This window comes from Martes martes, assembly GCF_963455335.1.
Source record: "Martes martes genome assembly, chromosome: 1".
NCBI lineage: Eukaryota > Metazoa > Chordata > Mammalia > Carnivora > Mustelidae > Martes > Martes martes.
Genome location: NC_137888.1, coordinates 17,990,283 through 18,013,396, shown reverse-complemented (window position 1 = coordinate 18,013,396; position 23,114 = coordinate 17,990,283). Strand labels below are relative to the sequence as shown.

General features: G+C 42.6%; 1 protein-coding gene across 7 annotated transcripts in view; it reads right to left on the bottom strand.

Annotated features, from left to right (window-relative positions):
• The window catches only part of APP (amyloid beta precursor protein), a 275,938-nt gene that overhangs the window by 122,951 nt on the left and 129,873 nt on the right, over nucleotides 1-23,114 (bottom strand). For all 7 annotated transcript variants that reach the window (XM_080809147.1, XM_080809148.1, XM_080809149.1 and 4 more), the window contains exon 6: nucleotides 5,970-6,172. In XM_080809147.1, the coding sequence (XP_080665273.1) occupies nucleotides 5,970-6,172 (203 nt within the window). The remainder of the gene's footprint in view (nucleotides 1-5,969; nucleotides 6,173-23,114) is intronic.

The window sequence follows — 23,114 nt, the reverse complement described above, 5'->3', positions numbered from 1 at the left end:
CCCAAGGCAAGCAACATGAGATTAAACTTTTTAACTTCATCATCATATGCTATGCGATGCTTAAAGTGCTACCTGTATCAGTCTCCGTCCATTTAATATGAACTTCTAAGAGGTTCAAAATACCCGCAAGAAATGAAACACTATCTTGAAATGCAGCCGCATTTAATATTATCCTAGCTGAATTTTCAGCTAGACATAAAATTTAACTGCAGGTACTTTACTATACAATGTATATTCATAAAAGATAATCTGTGTTTAGGTTGTTTTTCTTAGCATGTATCTATAACTATCACCTCTATTATACCAATAGATATGGATACAGCACATTTATGCTTTTTCTAATTAAAAAAAAATCTATCTGTTCATTTACCTTTGGCATTGCTATTTAGTAGTGAATATTAGTTCTCTGAAAAATCAGAATAATGCTTATAATTGCGACAACTGTAACACTTCAGGTTAATTGAACACTTACTGTCTACCAGGAACTGTGCTAAGTGCTTCTCATAGATTACACGTCACTGAGTCCTCACCAAATCATTAAAACGAGGTTGGTATTATTAAACCCCACTTTACAGAGGGAAGTAATGAGACTTCAAGGTTATTTGACTGACACAAATTTACATGGTTGGATGACAGCTGGGATTTGATTCTGGGCAGCATGTGCTTTTAAAACAAACCGAACACTTACAGTGTGCCAGGCATTACGGTAAATGCTGAACACAGAGCAGCTATCATAATTTGTTCAACAAACACGAACCGTCTTATCAGCATCTACACCATACACATGAAAAAACTTAACCAAGGTTACTCATCTAGCCTAAGGCCATAAAATCAGTAAAAATTCTCTTTGAACAGTGTATCAGTCTGCCTCTAACCAAAATAAAAACTACCTGAGTGAAATTAACCTGTCATGGTAGTATCTGAAATATAAACACTTCCTAATATCCCTCTTTCCTTCCTTTCTTCCCAGACTTGTTTGTTTGAGAAAGTGCGAGCAGGTGGGCAAGGGGAGGAGCAGAGGGAGAGAGAGAGAATCTCAAACAGACTCCCTGCTGAGCGTGGAGCCCGACTAGGGGCTTGATCTCATGACCCTGAGATCATGACCTGAGCCACAACCAAAAGTCAGATGCTTAAATAACTGAGCCAGGCAGGTGCCCCTCCTATTATTTTTCTCATGACCCATATCAGGGATTTTTCTCTAAGGACCCAGGTAGTAAATACCTCCAGCTTCGTAGGCCATACGGTGTCTCTTGCAACTACTCCATTCTTCCTCTGGAGTGAGAAAGGAGCTATGAACAATAGGTAAACAAATGGGATTGGCTGTCTCCTAAGAAACCTTCGTATTCAAAAACAGGTGACTGGCCGTGTATGGCCCATGTCATAGTTTGCTGACCTCTAATCATCATTTAAATAATAATTCTAAATTTTTAAAATTTTTAAAAATTTATTTTCTTTTTTTTTTTTGAATGGATTTTATTTATTTATTTGACAGAGACAGACACAGTGAGAGAGGGAACACAAGGAAGGGGGAGTGGGAGAGGGAGAAGCAGGCTTCCCGCTGAGCAGGGAGCCTGATTCACGGCTCGATCCCAGGACCCCTGGATCATGACCTGAGCTGAAGGCAGACGCTTAACAAGAGCCACCCAGGTGCCTCAACAATTCTAAAATTTAGGAAAGGCTCAGTGTGAGATAACAGTAAGTGACTATATGACTATAGCAAAGGAATACACATCTACCAGGGAGCACAAATCAATAAACTGAGCCAGTATGTATTTGTAAACAAAAGGAAAAGGAAAAAGGAAATTCTGACATTAATGAAGTAGAAATAACCTGGTCTATCTGATTCTGAATGCTGGCTTCACCACCTCCCTCATTCGTGGCTGTGGACACTTAAAAAAAAAAAAAAAATTCTCCAGGCCTTAGCTGTAAATGGAGAAATAAAATTTCTACCATAAGGATTGAAAGATAGAAGTTAACTGCCCTAGAGTGGTAGGCAAGTCCATCTTACAACCCAGCTAGCTCCCCACCACACTTCCTACGGTAGCGGAGTGCCTGGTGTCAGCAGGGGCACAGTGATTACTTGCTGAATAAACGAGCAGAAGGAAAAAAGCAGACTCATTCTACATGAACAAAACAGGCTAGAATAAATCAAACAGTATGTCGTTTATTATAATACCAAAGTTTAATCAGAGTTTAGAATCTATGGTTGAGTCAGAAATTGCCCTGACATCTTGGGTTATGAAGTGCTACCCCTTCTGGAATCACAGAAAATCAGGAGCAAGAATCTAATATACTGCTGTTTTACTCAAATCGGTACTGGTTTATTCCACAGGATCAATATCCAAGTTTTTCTGAAGTACCCAAACCAATAAATCCTAAAGCTAGATGGATGTAGGAGGGTGCTCAGTTTTTCCCCTGAAATTGGTAACAGAGTTAGAACTGACATCTCCCACTTCAGCATCATTGATTCTAATACGATACAGCGGAAAATTTTAATGACCACGCTGAAATGTCCTATACTTTCCTTCCCTCTACCTATTTCATTCAAATTTAAACAGGTTATAGAACGATTGAGTTTTTGTTATGAAGCACATTAAGGAATTGTGTTAGTGGTAATATGCTGGTAATGAAGAAACAATTTTCTTATTAAGTAGGGCTGTAAATCACATTTTCTCTCGGGCACTGAAACATTATCATTGAAAACTAGATTGTGAGCCTCTTTTCAATATCTCTTCTTTGCAAGTCGCTTCTCATTTTTATTTTCAGCACGGGAGCAGGCTCCTTCTAAGTCAAGTTTGACGAAGTCAGCAATTGGGTATGGCACTGCTGTATGGCACTGCTGTCTTCTTCATCAGGGAAGAGTTAGCTGGGAATACAGACAACTCTCTCACATGGACCCAACATACCATGTTTCTTTCCCAGAAGGCCTTGCCTCAATTACACTTCTGTCCATTTCAGGAGTCTCCCATGGGATGGATGGATTCCTATTAAAAGCTCTTCTAGGGCCACCTGGGAGGCTCAGCCGGTTAAGCATCTGCCTTCGGGTCAGGTCATGATCCCATGGTCCTAGGATCAAGCCCTGCACTGGACTTCTTACTTGGCGAGGAACCTGCTTCTCCCTCCTCCTGCTCTGCCTGCTGCTCTCTCTGTTTGTGCTCTCTCTCTCTGACAAATAAACAAATAAATTTAAAAAAAAAAAAAAGCTCTTCTGTTTCTAGCATTAACAGTAGGTACTGTAAATGACCATGTTGTGTGTTTAGAAGGTCACTGCTAACTGCTTTTCTTGCCATTAACATTATTAACTTGTTACCTTTAAGGGCTAGCTTCTTAAATACAAAACAAAACAAAAAAACAACCCCCTAGTTTGGAGATTAAAAAAAAAAAACAAACCTCTTTTAATTGCCTTCATCTTTCTACAGAAGATACTGTAACCTTTATCTCTCTATGTTCTATCTTAGCTAATAATGCCACATTGAGAGAAAAACTCACATGAAAGAACTGGACTTATTTAGAACATAAGATGACCGTATTATCTCAAGAGAACTTGGGCTTGGTCTGGAATATCGGCATTAAGTTTATGTGGCACTTTCTCATTCTACTGCATTAATTAAGCTACTCCCTGTTCACCCATCCTTCCACAGCAGTAACATCGTAACAAAATCTCTTCATTGTTTCTACCAGAAAAATCCTCAGCACATACACAAAAGGTCCTGAAGTGATCACCCTCAGCTGATACTCATACTTGCCAGCCTCATGTTGCAATTCTCCACATTTTAGCCCCAGCTTAATCATCCTGTAACCGTCTCATCTAAAGACATCCGCTCCTGTTTAAATCGGACTGACCTTCTCTCCCAAACTTGCCCTGTACCTTCCCACGGCAAACTTGGGTTGCTATCTTGACTAGAATAAAATCCACGGGTAGACCTACTCCGAGCTCTTCTACTTCTAATCCAGATGCTGTCTCCTCTGTAGAGCCTTCTTTCATGGCTTACTCTTTGCAGTAGGCACTGGGCTCATACTTTTAAACACAGATGACTTCGTGTTTCTTTGACTTAAATTTCCTACCAGATTTGAACATCCATGAGGGTTGGCTCTCCTGTGTATTCTCATCATGGGATCCATTAAGCCCAGCAAAATGGCTTACACCAAAAAGGTGCTCCAAAAACAAGCGTTGAGTAAGTGGGCACTGATTATGTAAACCACTCTCTTGGTGGAGACCATAAGAACTTCAGAGCCACTGCAGAATACCAGGTCCTGTAATCAGTAGTCACACATCCTGGAGGTTTCAAGAGGAGAGGCTCTAAAAAATCTGTCCTTTCCCCACTAGGAAAATAGAAACTAGCAAGTTCATTAAGCACAGATGGTCCTAAGAGGCACACGAAACACACTCCAGGAAAGGATGCTTCGGGTATTGGAAAAAACCATGGTTCAAACAAAATGTGTACCTGCTTACAGAAGCCTTTATGTGCTAAATGCAAAAAGAAGTTGTCATTAAGTGGGGAATGATACAGCAAAGCAGTCTATCTTCCACTCTATTTTGTAACGAATATGTGACTCTTTCAATGAATTTTTAAGTTAACTCTGAGTGTGCCACTTGGAATCATTTCCATTTTAAACTATAAATTAAAGCACAGAACCTCAAAAACAATCCAGCATAGAAGGCCATGTATGACGCCGCTTGTATTAAATGTCTAGAAAAGACAAATCTGTCGAGACATAAAACGGACTGATTTGTTGCTTAGGGTTGGCGGTGAGAACAAGTATGAACTGAACGGGATGAGGAATCTTACCGGGATGACGGAAATGTTCTAAGACTGTACTGTGATGATGGCTGCATGATTTGGTAAATTTATTAAAGCCTCTGAATTATACACTTGTATACTGAAAAATGAGTGGATTTTATATGTAAATTATGCCTCAATGAAGGTATAAAAAGTGTAGTGATCATCAGAAACCTATTGAAGGCAGAGAAAGTAACCCATTTTAAGCTCTAATTTAACAACAGAGCTGAACTCATCTTACCTCAATAAAAAGTGAGGGGAAGACTCACAATGTTGTAACACGTGTGCACAGACTTTAAAAGTATCTGAATACATTTAAACTCCATCCATCTGTATTCACCCCGTCTAATTCTACGACGCTCTATCACCATTTGCAAAATAAATGCATAACCTTGAAGAACTGCGACCCAATGGTTCACTAGCTGCTATGATAACATGGGGTTGTTTAATGTAAACTCAATGGTTGCTTTTATTTCATGGAGACAAAAAAGGAAGTCTGTTAGTTCATTCACGTCCCAACATTCTTAACAGGAGCATTAATTAAACAGAAGAAAAAGTCTCAAGATATTAACACACGATCTACCTCTCAAAGAAGGCACTGCTGCTCCCCTCAATAAAGCAGTGTAAAGACAACACAAAAATCATCCAAGTTAAACTTCACAACAAAAAATAATGTGATAAAGAAGAACAGCATTTGGTGAGTTAACGAAATTTCATTCCAACTATTCACTCCACTAAGATTTAACTAAAGCTTTCTACAAGGCAGGCCCTCTGCACGACAATCAGTAAAAGCCAGTCCTAGCCCTTAGGGAGCTCGTAGTCCAGGTGGTAAAAGAGGCAACAGGTAGTCGGATTGTAACAAATTCCCACTATGGGGGCATGCCACGGAGGTCACCTAAGAGGTCGGCCTCTGCCAGGAGAGATGGCAGCTGCTTGGGCGGGGTCCTGCAGAACAAGGTGGGATGTGCCCAGCAGCATAAACAAGCCAATCAGGACTGCACGTTATTTGAAATGCATTGGTGGGCGGCTTGTTAGACCCAAGACAGTTTAACAAGCACAAGACTCGTGACTCTGAATTTTACTTTTGGTGGGGGAAGGCGGTGGTGGTAGGCTGGATAGAAATGTCAAACTCTGGCACGATGCTTCCCTTTTCCCTAACAGGGGAGATCCAAGTAAACCGTGAGTTACCTCGGACCACCTCTTCCACAGACTCCGTGGTGGTGGTGGTGGTCGTGGCGATGCTGGTGGTTCTCTCCGTGGCCTCTTCATAGGGTTCTTCTGCCTCTTCCTCCACCTCATCACCATCCTCGTCGTCCTCGTCATCCTCGGCTTCTTCCTCCTCAACATCAGCCACTTCCTCCTCCTCTGCTACTTCTACTACTTTGTCTTCACTGGAGCAGGAAATAAAAATAACAGTAACAGTCATTTAAACAAATTTCAGGAAAGAGGGAGGGGACTCTACAGCCAAGGATTTTGGTAATTCGAGAGGGACTGTGGCACCAAAGGAAAAGTATACACAAGGCTTGAAGCCAGTAGGTCAGAGTATGAATCCCAGCGCAGCAGATCTACAGTGTTCTGGGGTTTGTTTGTTTGTTTTTAAGATTTTATTTATTTATTTGAGAGACAGAGTGAGGGAGAGAAAGAGCACAAGTGGAGGGGTAGAGGGAAAGGGAGAAGCAGGCTCCCCGATGAGCAGAGAACCGGATGTGGGGCTCGATCCCAGGACTCCAGGATCATGACTTGAACCAAAAGCAGATGCTTAATGAGACACCCAGGTGCCCCAATTCTATAGTGTTTTACCCCTGGCCACAGCTCTTCTTAGTTTACATAGTTGCAAAAGGGGTATACCATGATTCCAATTATATGATATTTTGGAAAAGGCAAAAATTATGAAGACCATTAAAAAGATCCATGGTTCCCGAGGGGTAAGGGTGAAAAAAGGAGGGATGAACAGGTAAAGCACAGGGGATTTGTACAGCAGCAGTAAAATTACTCTGTACGATACTCTAACAGTGGACACAGGTCACATGCATTTGTCAGAATCAAACAGAACTGTACAACACAAAAGTGATCTCTAATAATTAATGTATTGATACTGATGTATCAGATGTACCATACTCATGAAAATGTTAACAACAGAGGAAATGTGGGAGTGGCCGGGGAGGCGGGGGACAGGGGAACGCGCTCTGTACTTCCTGCTCAAATTTTCTGTAAACCTAAAGCTGCTCTAAAAAAATAAAGCCAATTCAACAGGATAGAGGAAGGAGGATACCCAAACTGAATTCACTGTGTGTGGATGACTTCTCATACTGTATATGAAAATACCACACAGTATCTGCATGGTAGATAGTAAAGGTGGAAACTGGGTCAAATATTGCGATTCAAAGTTTCAACTGGATACGGACGAGGAAGAAAAAACTGGGGTAAATAAATCTGTAAGACCAAGCTGTCAGGGATGCCTACTGAAACTACAGAGCTGTGCTCCTTACTCTTCCTTCTTGGGTGAGCACTGTAGATTATCAAGTATTTCAGTGGTTCTCAAATGTCAGCGACTATCAGAATCACTTGGAAGGCTTCCTGAAACACAGAGCACCAGGCATCATCCTTCAGGGTTTCTGAATCAGTGCGTCTAGGATGGGGCCTGAGAATCTGCATTTCTAACAACTTCCTGGGTGATATGAAGCTGAAACTTAGGAGATGATAGTCTGAGAACCACTGGAATATGCAATGTTGAGAAGAATGGTAACAGACAGCCAGTAAATCACAGTGCAATTGGGAAGGGGATCAGAAATAATATGTAAGGCATTAAATATGTATCTACTGATGCACAGTGGTAAGAAATAAATCAGCACATGTGGATGGAGGAAGAGAGGTATGTCTGGGACAAAATGAGAAAGCCCCAGTAAGATACCCTTGTGGAAATTGTGTACCTGCAGCGCAGACATGGTCGAGAGCATCTGAAAGGTGATAAATGAAGATAGGAACGTGTTAAACAGTAGAAGCATATATATCACACACCATCTGGCCAGACAGGAGAAATCCATGTTGCATCCTTGCTCGGATCACAGAAACGATACAGGCAAAAGCTGTGCAACCGAGCAGAGCCTCTGCCATGGGTCTCATTTGACAAGAAGCACCACCAGAGTAAGACGTCCGTCAGCTGCCATGCTGACAAGTTTGCATGAAAAAAACAGTGGGGAATTATTATCCCACAGCTGACTCTCACCTAGGAAAAGCTCGTTGGGCAGTGTGTAGGGAGTCAGATTTCAAACACGCTAGGGAAAGAGAACAGTAGGATTCCATGGTGTGGGGAGACAGAAAGGAAGAAGGCAAAAGGCTCCCACAAACTGAGCCAGTAGGACAGCCACAGGTCATTTTGCAGAGAATGAAAAAGATATGTAAGAAGATGGAATATATAAAAAAAAAAAAGAAGAAGATGGAATATAGCACTAGAAGAATTCCTTTAATCGATTAACTCATAATTTAAGGGAATTTTTTTTTTAAAAGACTTTATTTATTTGACACACAGAGATCACAAGTAGGCAGAGAGGCAGGCAGAGAGAGAGAGAAGGAAGCAGGCTCCCCACCGAGCAGAGAGCCTGATTCGGGGCTCGATCCCAGGACCCTGAGACCATGACCTGAGCCGAAGGCAGAGGCTTTAACCCACTGAGCCACCCAGGCGCCCCTTAAGGAACTTTTATAGATGTTCTATAGATGTGTGTCCTGCTTGGCGAGTGGAACACCTTTCTAATTCTGATTAAATATGAAACAAGGATAATAAATGAATACATCCAAAGAAGTTGAAGCATGTGGCTAGAGAAAAAGGAGGAACTTACAAGCAGAATACCATTAATCATAATTTATTAGTGTGTTAATAAATGAAGTGTAATACAGAAGACCCTAATCAGTTATTTTAACATTTCCACGTGACCAAGAAGAAAAAGGTAAGAAGGGAAAATGCTGGCACTGATAACCAGTTGATATAAAAACTTCATCTGCTTAAAGATAAGTGGGGTGCCATCATTATTAATTGATTACCTGAATTCCTGTACAGAAGTCTAACCGATGCAACATTTCCAAAGAATTCTGAACTTAACGGTTTCTCACTCAGATGCTCCAAATTTTACCCAGTACCCTGCCTCATTTTTCTACAGAATCGCAATGTTGTATTACTGTGCACAGAATGATCTAATGCGTGCCACCAGCCAACCTATTCTGTTTTCAATCAAATTATAGGTACCAATACTATTCATCTCTAAATTAAGTACAAAATTGAGGTAAAGCCAAGGAAAAATCAAACCAAACCAGTATTCTCCTTAAGCCATGAAGTGAGCATGGCCACTGTCTTGCAGCATGAACGGAATGACAGGGTCCCAGTATGCGATCTATGTGATCTGGGGATACAACTGCACTGTGCTTCCAGGTGGGACAGTCAAAATAGGGCTGTGGGTACTCCCGGGAACCTGCCTCAACCTCTCCTGTTATCACCTGACGGTTGCACCTAATGCTCCAGATAGAAAACGTGCCTGTGAAAAGAGCTCTGTTTCTAGCATGTATCTAGCTACAAAAAAAAAAAAAAAAAAAAAAAAGAGTGCAATATACACCCATCATCCATCACGGCATCTGGCTAAGTAATTTACTCACATAATAACAAGGAACAGAGATACATAATAGTTCAACTGGCTGAGGAATTAAATTACTAGGCCTATGAGAACTCAGGTCCAGTTCTTATTATCATAGCTTTGATTTCTGGAATTAAATTTAGATGTCCATGAATTCAATTATCTGTTTGGACACAATTAAACCAGCAGCTCACAGTTATGTTGTAATGATGCTGCATCTCCCCAAAGAATGCCAAACACACCGGCATTTTGCTGCTACCCTCAGATTTCACAGATAGCAGAGAACACAGAAAGGGGAGAAAGACGGACTTTTCCACCAACTCTTCTACTGCGGGGCAGCTCTGTTCAGCGACGTGACTCAGGTGAGCTGCTTTGGAAAGCAGCTCGCAGTGCAAGAAAATGCCAAGGAGGGGCCCATTGAGGGAAGTGTGAGGTTGGGCATCATACTTTCCTTGTAAATAATCAAAGAACTCACAATGACACAATCCCTTAGTGGAACACGGTGGAATATTCGTATCACATTCACACATCTTAGTGTCTGTCAATTTATAGGAGACAGCTTTTATGGCCTTTAAAGTCCAATAATGAGAAATACTTCTGAAGAATGAGGGGAAAATGCTGATCATCTCAGGAGTATCTGACTTTAATAAGCAGGTTAAAGGGTCAAAGGGACATTTCTAGGAGGAAATAAATTACTGATAATGAAATTTTATGTGTCAGCACGTGAGAGTTTACTCTGATGAAGGATGTATTCCATCCCGAAGGTGACTCTCCTTGTATTTCTAAATAAAGGCTGACCTTGACAGATTCCACTTGCCCTTGCTTGCCTGAAGTTCCCTTCAGATACCAGTTTTAATTCCTTTCTGTTTAAGTCACACAAAACAATTCCCTATTTGCATTCTCTAAAAGAGCTGTATTTACTCTTTCCTAGTGTCTGCTAAGACTGACTTTCTGCTGCCCCTTTGTAGGACAAAGGAGAGGAAGCGACATCCAGGAAGCTGTGATTCCTGTGGTTTAGGTGAACTGGACAAGCACGGGACTCCAACACCACGGTGATGGGGGTGTGGGGGGGCAGGCGGTGAGAGGAAACAGAACTGCTTTCAATTCCCAAAATGCAAGACCAACCCAGCACCAAAGGGGCGAGCCTCAAGAGGAAGATGCTGAGACACACGTATGTTTACTGAACTAGAAGGGAAGAAAGCGGCTTGGAGAGTCAGAAACAGAGAGCGAAGATAAAGCAAATGTTTCAAAAGGGTAAACAAACCAAACTGTTTTCCCTTCTGACCCGGTTCCTGGTGCTCCCAGAGTTTAACCTGGAGAGTACAATGGTGGAGGAGTCAGTGTGTTCCAGGAGAAAGCACGATCCAAAATACTGCTGTGAAATTAGGAACGTTAGAAGTTGCCAGAAAACGTGAGAAAAGGTAAAAGAACGGAAGCTTAGTCTTCAGGGTTCTGAGCAGAAGATTCAGGAGGGGCAGAGCTAAGTAAGAAAAAGCCAGAGCCTCTCCCACCGAAAGGCACTGTTAGGAGTCGAACGCACAACTGGACACACGGCCTGATGCCATTTATATAAGCTTTGAAAACGGGCAGCCCTCCACGCTGCTGCCAGAGCTCGCGGGAGGGGCTGCACGTTGGTGATGGGGGTGGGGTTGGGGGTGGGGATCTGTGACTTGGCAGGGGTATAGGACAGAGGCCTCTGGGGGCTGGCCAGGCGGCGCCAGGATCTGGGGGTCAGCTCTCCCGCACGTGTTCGGTTTTGAAAACCCACGGAGCTGGGTACTGGGTTAGATACCCTGCTCTTTACATAACTCTTTAGGTACTTCTCTTTACGTAAGTTACAGTTCAGGAACGAGGGGTCAAAGGGAGAGGATACTGCTACTATATGGTTCCACTAATATTCTCACGACTGAGCAACAATAAGAGCTCTTTAATTGATAAAATTGTATTTTCCGGGACTCCAAATGTGAAAAAAAATAGACCTGTACTCCAAACCCCCAATCCTGTTAAGGCACAAATTATGAAGGTAGAAGGCAAATAATAATAATAATAATGGTAATGATAATGATAATAATAATGGTATATAGATATAATAAACTATATATAATTATGTATAATAATTACATATAATAATATATATGAATCTTTTCACTCGTGAAAATTTTTCACTATCTGAAGGGAATACAATTATGTATATATATACATGAATATATGTATATAGTTGTACATACATACAAATATGCATGTATATATACATGTAACATATATGTGTGTGTGTATGTGTATATATATATATGACTTCTCCAACCATGGCCTCACTAACTAGAGTGAACTGGTTAACTAGTTAATTCTCCAAGTTAATTAATTCATTAATACATATATTTTATAAATGAATTTGAATTTGAGGCTCATATAGGATTCAATCCGCCACATGTTGGTGATTACTAAAAAAACAAAGTTACCTACCTTTAATGTTGTGCTATTAGAATCTCTCCTGCCTACAGGTAATAATATCATATAAAAACAGATCCCCACAGATTTCTCATTAGTAGTCTACTGACTTTCAGGACAGTCGTGCTGATGACATTCCTCAGTCAGTAGGTACTATTAATTTTTCATTTAAAGGATCTCTGAGATTTGATTAGCCTCCTCTCCTGCCTGAAAAATGTGCTGTAGCAGAAACTGTTGATAAGCTACACCAAAGCTATACCTGCCCCCCTGTCCCCGGCCCTTCCTCGATCAGAGAAAAGAAGGCAAACCATTCCACCCGTCTCCCTTGCAGAAAAACGAAGGCCAATGTGACTGCCAAGTCTCCGGATAATCAGATGCCGGCAGACATCTGCTTGGACCTCTAGCTGGGGTTTCTTGGAAGGCTTCACTTTCCAGATGAGAAGGCTCAGCACACCGAGTAGTCCGGGAGCCCTTGCTCCTTTGCCCTTCTATCTCTCTACCTTCTCCCTAGCAAAGCAAGGGCCATCGGACAAGGTTAATTGATAAACATCCAGATGTAGAAGCTGATAAGGACGGTGAGGTGGACAGATACAAAAAGATCACATCTCTGCATCACTGCCCCAGCCTGGGGCTCCCTACCACTAATGACTGGGGTTTCGGTTATCTGCAGTTACAAGCATTCCTTGCCAACGGTTCCGATGCTTACCCCAGATGCCAGCTTCTGGATTCCTGCTTCAGGGAGGGAAGCAGGAGACACCAAAATTCATTCACAAAACTGAGACACCAAAAATTCGTGACTCAAGCTTTACGGATGAGATATAGACAACCTTAGTCTGAAATGAGAATGTATCATCATTGTTACATATTTAATCGGAATGTCTCTTCTCAGCGAGAGAATCTACACTGATTACTGTATGAGTAACAGACACACTGCCTACTGAATGCTTTAGAAATTTAAAGGGGCAAGTAATTCTGGTGAGCTAGAAGTGTCTGAGCTGGTAGGCCGTGAAAAAGCGGGTGTGAGGATGAGGGAGGGATATCCATATAATGCACAATCAGGAATAATGAATACTTAAGCTTGACTATAACAGAATTCAATGTGGCACCGAATTTTAATAGTGAGGTATGCTAAATTGCAGAGATCAAGTAAATTGCAGAGATCAAGATATTTTTTCTTTAGTCAATGGACGGTGAAGTATTTGAGTTGAAACAAACGTGTGCCAATTGTTAACGAGCAAAAAGGGGGTCATGCATTAATTCACCACCCACTGAGCCATTCTTTTTTCTTTTTTTTTTAAAGATTTTATGTATTCATTTGACAGAGAGAGAGAGCACAAGCAGGGCGAGCATCAGAGGGAGAGGGAAAAGCAGGCTCTCCGCTGAGCAGGGAACTCGATACAAGGCTTGATCCCAGGAGTCTGGGAGCAAGACCTGAGCAGAAGACAGACGCGTAACCGACTGAGCCACCCAGCTGCCCCACTGAGCCATTCTATTAAGTGGCTCTCTACACCACATACTAAGCCATTAGGCATCCAACCAACAATATTTGTGGTGCTTTCGCCAAGTGCCAGGTGCTCGTCCAGACACTAACAATGGACTTGTGAACAGGACAGAGCCTCTACTTTCCTGGAACATGTATTTTAGTGGGTGAGGCACAATCTGAGCGAATAAATAAGAAAAAAAAAAGTCAAAAGTATACAGAAAAAGGAAAGGGAGCTAATCTATTAACTGGTGACTGTAACAGATGTGTGGGGAGGGAATGGGGACAGCACTGAAAACAGGATGGTCAAGGGAAGGCCATTAAGACACAGAAGGCTGAGCGTCCAGGTGAGGGGGCTGGTTGGGGCAAGAGGAAGAGGAAATGCAAAGGCCCTGGCCAGAGGTCAGGCTTAGCATGATCAGGAGAAAGACAATGAGCTTAGGGGGCAGTGGATGAGGGGATGGAGTATAAGGTAAGGTGGTGGAGACAGACAGGAAGGGCACGACCCAGGAAGGCCACGCTGGTTATATAAAGAAACAGCAAGTTTACTCACGTTTAACAGAAATGACTCAATCGGATTTAAGTTTTAAATATGGCTCTGCTTGCTGAGTGGAGAGCAGACTTTAGGGAGGCAAGGGCAGAAGCTAGGGCATTGCTCTGGGAGAAACACACCGGGGAGCAAGGGTCACTCACAGGGCTAACAGCCAAAAGGACAATGACGTCATTGTCCAATAAATATAACAGTATTATAGTGATAACAATTATGAATGGCTAGGAAACCAAAAAAGTTAAGTTCTGACCGGACCTGGGAAATGCAGTAAGACATCCATGAGGAAGGGATGGCTGAAATGTGACCTACAGAAGGCCAAGGTTGATAAGGTCTGAGGGCTCAAGATCATTCTCCACAAGACAGTGTAGGCAGAACATATGCAAAGGCCCTGTGGTAGGAGGGTGGAAAATGTGAGAGTCTGAAACAGAGTCAGCTGACAAGGACAAAGAGTAACCAAAGAAGGACAAATGATCAATGGCATGGAGCAGATGGCTCATGGTTCATTTTTAGACACCCTATAAGCTAAGAGTAGTTTTTACATTTTTAAAAGAAAAAAAAAAAGGCATGTCACAGAGATGGTATACGGCCTGCAGGGCCTAAAATGTTTATTATCTGGCCCTTTAAAGAAAGTGTGCTGACTCTTTGCATAGAAGATGGACTATGGGATGAGGTGGGTATGGAAAGAACATACGATTGTGCTTTGTCCTGATTTGAAATGAGACCAAATAAAACAAAGTGACAGGCCTCTAGGATGTCCAAGTTCTAAAATTCCAGCGTAGAAATGACAGTGACTCCTGCTTCTTGCCTCCTTAGGAGCCAGCAGAACACAGGGTCCAAGGAAATAGGAAATCTTGCAGCATTGGTGGAGTCGTGAAAAATATGAACCCTGGGGCTAGGCTGCCTGGACTTGAATCCTGGCTCTGTGATCTTAAGCAAGTCAGTTAACCTCTCTGTGCCTCCTTCTCTTCATCTATAAAATGGCAAACTTTACAGGAGCTACTTCCATTCATGGGGGTATGATGAGGCATATACTGGGATAGTATTTGTGATGCACTTAGAACAGCACCTGACCCACCATGAGTATCACAGAAGATGTAACAAAGCAAAGGTCACACACAGCACGTGCACATTCTGTGACACAGAGCATAGCTCAAATTACAGCTATCAAAAATAGCTCAAAAAAAAAAAAAAAGAAAAAAGAGAAATAGTTCAAAAAATACATGTTAAATGAATGAATGATAAGATTAAATACTACTGAGATATTCTTCCAGAATACTCTGAACTGGTGTATTCTAAACAACTGCATACAGTCTGATTTTCTTTATGAGAAACATAAAAGGGTCACATGTTAGGTAGTCCTAGGCAAGATTTTAAGAGAATACAAAATTACTTAATCTTTAAAGTTAAAAAAAAAATACCCTGTACCAGACTATATTTTCAGAATTCTGGTACCACATGGCACAATGATATTAATAGACTACTACTACAGAAGCCCGTATTAAATTCATGTGTGTATTGGCTACTAAGGTTTTTGCCAATACTAAGAATAAAATTAACTGCATTCACTAAAAGGTGCCAGGCATGAAAGAAAATTGAAGATTATAAAAATGGTGCTTCAGTATGAAATCAGCTTCTCTTCAGATTGGCCTATATACTCTGCCCTGTTTGATTTAGTCAAATTCTGAAGTATGAGGCTAAAGTAAGCAGAGATAAGAGAAGCAACCCCAGCCTTGGTGTAAATTCGTAGCACCTGGGTAGAACATGAGACAGACAATTTTTCTCTTCTCCACCATCTCACTAGGTACTCAAAACAAGAGTACTTCAGGGGCGCCTGGGTGGCTCAGCTGGTTAAGCGTCTGCCTTCAGTTCAGGTCCTAGGATCGAGTCCCGCATCGGGCTCCCTGCTCAGCGGGGAGTCTGCTTCTCTCTCTGCCCCTCCCCCTTGCACGTTCCCTCAAGCTTGCTCACTCTTCCTCAAATAAATGAAATCTTTAAAACAGTAATATTCCAGCAATTGAGAAAAGCAATTTAAGTAATAGCCCTAAGACATGAGACAAACCAAAGGCTGGAGAAGAGTTCACAGAAAATCCCTGGAGCCTCTGCAGCATGCTGGTGCTGGGATACATAAATTGCTGTTCCAAATCCCGAGTGTTAAGGACCCAAGATGCTGGGATTGATACTGGATAGAATCCGGGGTAGAAAAACGAGCCGTGAAGGGCATTTCTGCAGCTCGGGGAAAATCTGACGGTGGACTCAGTATCTGATAATATTAAAAAATGATTAATTTTGTGGGTAAGATGGTTATCATTTGAGTTCTGCAGGAAAATGGTATGAGGTTTTAGAGAAGTAGAAGTATGTAGTTTAGTTGCTGCTCGAACTCTAAATCATAAGTCTGCTGAAAGGAGGAAAATGATATTCTGGCAAGACTCAGAAAATATTAAGTTTAGCACATAATTATAGTAAAAAGCTAAATTGCTTTTTTAAAGACTATCTTGGAGGCATGAAGAGCCATATATAATCAAAAGCACTTTTTTTTTTTTCCCTGACAGCTTTATGAATCTACTAGGATTAAGGAGAAGCACCTCAGGTGATAAAAACTTTCAGAGTCATTTAAGGCTCTTGATAAATGAAACCCAATCTTGGTTAATTAGATGTTACGCCAGAAAACTTTGAGCACCTTCCTCATACCTAAATATTTGCTGGCTGCCAAGGGCAGGTGGTTGGTATACATTTTGGGCAGAGAACTGGGGGTATGTGGTCTGTAGTCATTTTACCATATTTGAGTGTGAACCAGGCTTTAAAGGGTCTGTTCCACACTCAGAAGTTATCTCTGGGAAGGAAACAGATAAGACTCCCTGCCTTCCTGGCACTTCTAGTCTACTTGGGGGAGAGATATAAGAAACCAAGGCAAAGATGTCTGAGCACGTTACAGGTGACAGGTATGATGGGAAAATATGGAAGCAGCAAGGCTGGATAAGGTACGCTGGAAAGGGTAGTTGGGAGGACTGGTATAATGTTTAAAGAGACTAATAAGAGAACACAACCCCAAACAGGTGTCATTTCAGCATACATACTGTGCCTAGCGTCATTTTCCGTTGTGTCGACACACACGGGGACTAATCTAAAGCGATAGATGGTCTGGGTACAAAATGGCTGCAAAGCCCTCCAAAAAGCCACAAAGCAAGACAGGAACCTCACCTTTCTCGTGGGGACCCCCTGTGAAGGACCCTGTCCTTACAAAGAAGGGAAGGAACCTGCCTGTTTCTGTGGGCTTCCTGCTTGCCTCTTGTGAAAAAAAACAAGTAGTTCTACCTAGAACTCTGCTTCTCCTTGCACACTGCAAGGAGCTGTGGCTACACCCTGTCCCGCCCCAGAGTCTTGGGTAGGTAGGGGTCCCACAGATAGATCCGCACCCATCCTCAGGGGGTAGGAAATGCCATTTAGCCTAAAAACAAGCCAAGGCCTCCCTTGCCCCTTTGTTTATAGAGCTTGAAAGCAAGTATTTTACTTTATTTTATTTTAAGATTTTATTTATTTATTTGACAGGGAGAGAGATCACAAGTAGGCAGAGAGGCAGGCAGAGAGGGAGGGAGAAGCAGGTTTCCTGATGAGCAGGGAGCCCGATTCGGGGCTCGATCCCAGGACCCCGGGATCATGACCTGAGCCGAAGGCAGACGCTGAAAGACTGAGCCACCCAGATGCCCCAAGAAGTATTTCAAATTGTAGGGAAAGATGGAAATAAAAAGTAAAGACCAGCGTGGTCTGCTACTACGATGTAGTCTTGGATCAGCCAGAAGTACAGGGAAAGCATGCTTGGGAGAGGGAGAACTTTTAGTTCATTCTCCACGAGGGAGCCAACTTTCTTCCTCCTCCAGCAAGCCCACTTCCTTGGCTTATCGAGTTTATTTTTGAAAGTATCTGCAGTTGTTGTCTGAGAAATCTGTAGGTCAAGATATCAAATGCGGACACTGCAAGCACTTCAACACACATAGAAGGTGCAGGGCCCTAAAAGGAATGCGGAAGCGCATTACTTTTTTGGTTAAATCACTGGTAACAGCTGATCTGAACATCCTCTCTTTCTCAAGGAAAAATTACACTGCGGGAAACTCCAGTTCACTCACTGTCTTGTCTGTCGGGGCCTGCAGAGGGGAAAATGCTGGAATCAAAGGCATATTTTTGGAAGCCCCCTGCTAGCTGTGGTGTGACCATGGTCAAGTGACTTATCCTGCTGTGACTTAAGTTTATCTTTAAAATGGGATGATAACATTACCTCCCCCAGGAGACGCTGTGAGCAATTAATGTATGCCAAGCGCTTAGAAGCACACCCTAAATGCTAACTAGCATGCCTGTCTGCTGTTATTAGACTAGGGCTCAAATTTATGCATGACAAATATGGTTTTTTTTTTCCCCTCCCTTTTAGTGGTATAAGGTTTTGAAAATGGTGTCGATAAAAGTTATCATTTGTTATTCGCCTACAATCTTTTCCTTGGGGTTTACTATTTCAGAGAAAGAAACCTATGAAGACTTATTCTCCATTAGGTACTACGTCTAGTCAAGTCCCAGTTGCTGACCACAGGCTCGGAGTCCTGCGACCTAGACGGGTGAAAAAGCATACAACAATGATGTCAGAGGTGTGCACATCTTAACTGTAATAGATTTTTTTTTTTTTTTTAAGTCTGTTAACAGGGCTTGGGAAGGATGGACTGAGAAGGTTAACAGGTGAACTAGGAACCGATGAGTGAACAGACGTCGACAGAGAAGATGGCGGCAAAGGGGCGATGCAGAGATGGGACCCAGCATGTGTAACTACAGAAGTGTCTGCAGGCAAGGCAGGTAGCCCAGCATGGCCGGGAGACAGAAGCGGGTGCTGGGAAGTGAGTAAACTGCAGACACATTACAAAGGACCCTGTCTGTCCTCATTCTTCTACTGATTCAGAGCCTGGTGGAGAAATTTTATCAGAAGAGTGGAAAATGAGCTGTATTTCAGTAAGTCTGAGATGGCAGAAGTACAGGTGGGGGAGTCACAGGTGGATGCGGGAGAAGGCTCTGCAGAAGCCTGGCCAGGGGGGCTCCTGGGTGGCTCAGTGGGTTAAAGCCTCTGCCTTCGGCTCAGGTCATGATCCCAGCATCCTGGGATCGAGCCCCACATCGGGCTCTCTGCTCAGCAGGGAGCCTGCTTCCCTTCCTCTCTCTCTTTCTCTGCCTGCCTCTCTGTCTACTTGTGATCTCTGCCTGTCAAATAAATAAAAAAAAAAAAAAAAAAAGAAAGAAAAAAAAGAAGAGTCAACAGAATCTGGTAATGGATTGGAATTGAGGGTGAGGAAGAGGGACTAGTCAAGCCTGTCAAATAAATAAAAAAAAAAAAAAAAAGAAAGAAAAAAAAGAAGAGTCAACAGAATCTGGTAATGGATTGGAATTGAGGGTGAGGAAGAGGGACTAGTCAAGGCGGCTGGCAGTTTTAAAAAAAAAAAAGAAGCCTGGCCAGGAAGGAGGTGGGAGGTGAGAGGTTTGAGAAAAGAACACAGCAGAACTGGTGACTGGCTGAAAGGGGGCTGGTGACAAGATGAGGGTGACGTGTGGAGATGGAGCAACTGGGTGGAGAGAGGTCACCAAAGGTAACGGGATACAGCAAGAAGAACGGATGGCGAAGAAAGGAGACGCACAGGGTCAGCTTGGACCATGGTGCAAGGCGGCGTTATAGAAGCTTCCAGCCTCCAGCTGGAAATAAAGGACGAGAGGGGCACATGGATGGCTCAGTGGGTTAAGCTCAGGTCATGATCCTGGAGTCCTGGGACGGGGCCCCATGCTGGGTTCTCTGCTCAGCAGGGAGTCTGCTTCTCCCTCTCCCGCTGCTGCTCCCCCTGATTGTGCTCTCACACTCCCAATCTCTCAAATAAAGAAATAAAATCTTAAAAAAAGAAAAAGAAATAAAGGACTAGAAATCTGAGCCAAAAATATATAGATCTGGGAGGCACTGTTTTTCTATTCCCATTAGTTAAACAGCAATGCACATTTTTGTTGTTTTCCCCTGAAAACTCAAGAGCTACCATTTCTGAAAGACCACGGATAATGGTCCAGAACAGCCACTCATTTTCTGTATTGCTCATACGTCCTGCTATGATATCATATGTAACTAGAAACCGAATCCAGCCTGCTGAGGTCTAATTACACTGTTCTTCCTGGTTTCTCCTCTTTCCCCACAAGGATAATTCAAGCTGCTTTCCAATTCAGTGATCTATGTGAAAAATTCTCCAAGGAGGTGTTTTCTGTATTGATTAAAGAGCCTAATCAAGAACATCCTACTGGGGCACCTGGGTGGCTCAGCGGGTTAAGCCTCTGCCTTCGGCTCAGGTCATGATCTCAGGGTCCTGGGATCGAGCCCCGCATGGGGCTCTCTGCTCAGCGGGGAGCCTTCTTCCTCTCTCTCTCTAATTGCCTCTCTGCCTACTTGTGATCTAACTCTCTCTGTCCAATAAATAAATAAAATTTAAAAAAAAAAAAAAAAAAAAAAAAAAAGAACATCCTACTACATTTAAAACAATAGCATATGAAAAGTCATTCATTTCAACAAGTGTTAGTGGCTATCAACTATGCAGCCGGCATTCTGCCAGATCTGGGGCTCTAGAAGAGAGAAGGATATGATCTCTGCCTTTCAGGGAGCCTACATTCTATTAAGGGAGAGAAAGATGATCAGCAGATACAATACTAACAGGTATAATTCATGTCAGGAAGAAATAAATCGGGTGCTGAAATAGAGAAAACTGGGAGGAGGGTGTTCTGCAAGGGAATTCATTTTGAGAACACGATGGTGAAGCTGAGGCTACAGAGAAGAAGAAACCCAGAAAACTGGGGAAATCATTATAGGGATATTCATCGATTGTGGGGTGGGGAAGACCTGCCATGTTTCGTATGATACAGAGATAGCAGTGGGAAAGAGAGGCACAGGGTGATGCTGGCAAGGGGCAGAGAAGCTGGGTCAAATACATTCCTACCCGGAAAAGACCACAAACTACGTGTTGAGTCACTGTTCCAGTTAACACCATTCTTGGCATCTCAACAAAAGGGGTCATTGCTTTTTCCCTTGTGCATTAGGTTGTTCAGTGTACCGGAAAGCCAGTAGCCCATCTTAGTCTTGGGAGTTCCAGGGTCAGCTTTATGTACATATCTATACTCCATGTCCTGGCGGCTGTATACAGAATGGCTTAAGATGTGTGGAAATGGCCCACACAGGTCTATAATGGAGAGACAACGGGAGCAGAAATCAGAGGTATACTGCAGGAACTCCAGCAAGAAACAATGGTACTAGGATTGTACTAGAAAAGATGGAGACAAGTGCATGAATCCAGAATGGACAGGATTGCGGCAAGGGTGACATGAGTCCCAGGTTCTTAGCTGTAATTCCTAAGAGAGGGTGTAGAGCCATGACTAAGACAGAACAGCTCTGAGAGAACCAAAGTGGAGGTGGTGTGTGGGAATGAAGAACTCTCTCTCGGCCACATCAGGAGACCCTGTGCATCTGGCCTCAGTTCTTCAATCTCACCACACAGACCCTCGGGCTTCCCACCTGGGGACTAACCCTAGCTAGCCAGGGATAACTCAATACAACCAGTATTGTAAAGTCAAAGGTGCAGATTACAGCAATCAAGGAGAAGGGACCAGTAAAGGAAGCACTATAATAACCCAAGAGAGATAACCAGAGGCAGGAATTTAAAAACAAAACAAAATAAAACAAAACAAAACAGAAAACAGTGACGTCAGGATGGCTAAAAAGAAGCAAACATAAAAACTCCAAAGCCTTGTGCAAAGAATGCGTAGGGAAGACAGACTGGAAACGAAGACAATCAAGTTATTTAAAAAAAAAAAAAAAGGACTTCCAAGCAAAAGTAAAGATAATGGGTTCTAAGGGCTTATTAACCTTAAGGTGCTTTATATTGAAATTTCTATCCTATGAATATTTAAGTTCCTGAGCCCAAAAGCATCTGGGTCTGTCTACACTGGTACCTCGATTAGGCAGATAAAGAAGTTATGAGGAAACAAATTACCGTATTTGTCAACTCTTACCAACGACGGAGCAAGAGCATACTTAGTCCTATTAAGGGGTCAAGGCCAAAGATCACAGATGTTCTAAACATACTATTCCAGACAAAGATGTGACATATAGAGTCAATTTACCAATGTGCATGCTGGGAGAGAACATTCCCCACACGGGAAGAGGTGAGAAAGGCCACCTTGTTATGAATGTTCTGTGCATGGAAGTGCTGCTAAGTGTGTCCCAGCGCCAACACCGAGTTGGATATGAAGCTGAGCTGGGTACAGAGATGCAACAAAGTGTGGTCTCTGCCTTTGGTCCCTCTGTGATGGGCGCTACCATCATTAAATCATTCTATTTTTTTTTAATCTTTTTTTTTCTTTAAGATTTTATTTATTTATTTGACAGACAGAGATCACAAGTAGGCAGAGAGGCAGGAAGAGAGAGGGGGAAGCAGGCTCCCGCTGAGCAGAGAGCCCGATGCGGGGCTCGATCCCAGGACCCTGGGATCATGACCTGAGCCGAAGGCACCCAACCCACTGAGCCACCCAGGTGCGCCCTTTTTTTAAAGACTTTATTTACTTATTTGTCAGAGAGAGAAAGCACAAGCAGGGAGGAGGGGAGGAGTGAGAAGCAGGCTCCCCACTGAGCAGGGAGCTCGATCCCAGGACCCCAGGATCATGACCTAAGCCTAAGGCAGATGCTCAACCATCTGAGTCACCCAGGCGCCTCTCATTAAATCACTTTAAATGCAATGTTGCCATTCTATGACTACCCTGCAAACATTTTTGTAAAACCCTGGTGCTTCATTACCATGTCGACATATGTAGGGCTGTTTGGTTCCAATTTTCCAGCATCAGGAACTATAAAATTCTCTCAAGAAGCACATGAGGCTAACCAACTACCACTCAAAGGATGTATACACTTAGAGGAGAACAAATGAACAGCATGTTCCAGAGATAAAAGAAAAACTTTGATATAACTTCCCTCATTAGTTTAGTTTAAGATGTCATCATTCTTTTAGAACTATTTCTGAAATACAATTTAAATATAAAATTGAAGGTCTTCAAATATACAGAAGTTGAGAGGAGAATGACTTCACTGCTATTTGAGGACCCACTGAATTTCTTAAAATGTCCAAGAGATTAAGCCAGTTCTACATGAATTTCTACAGCCATTTTCCAATCCTCGAAAAATCACATTT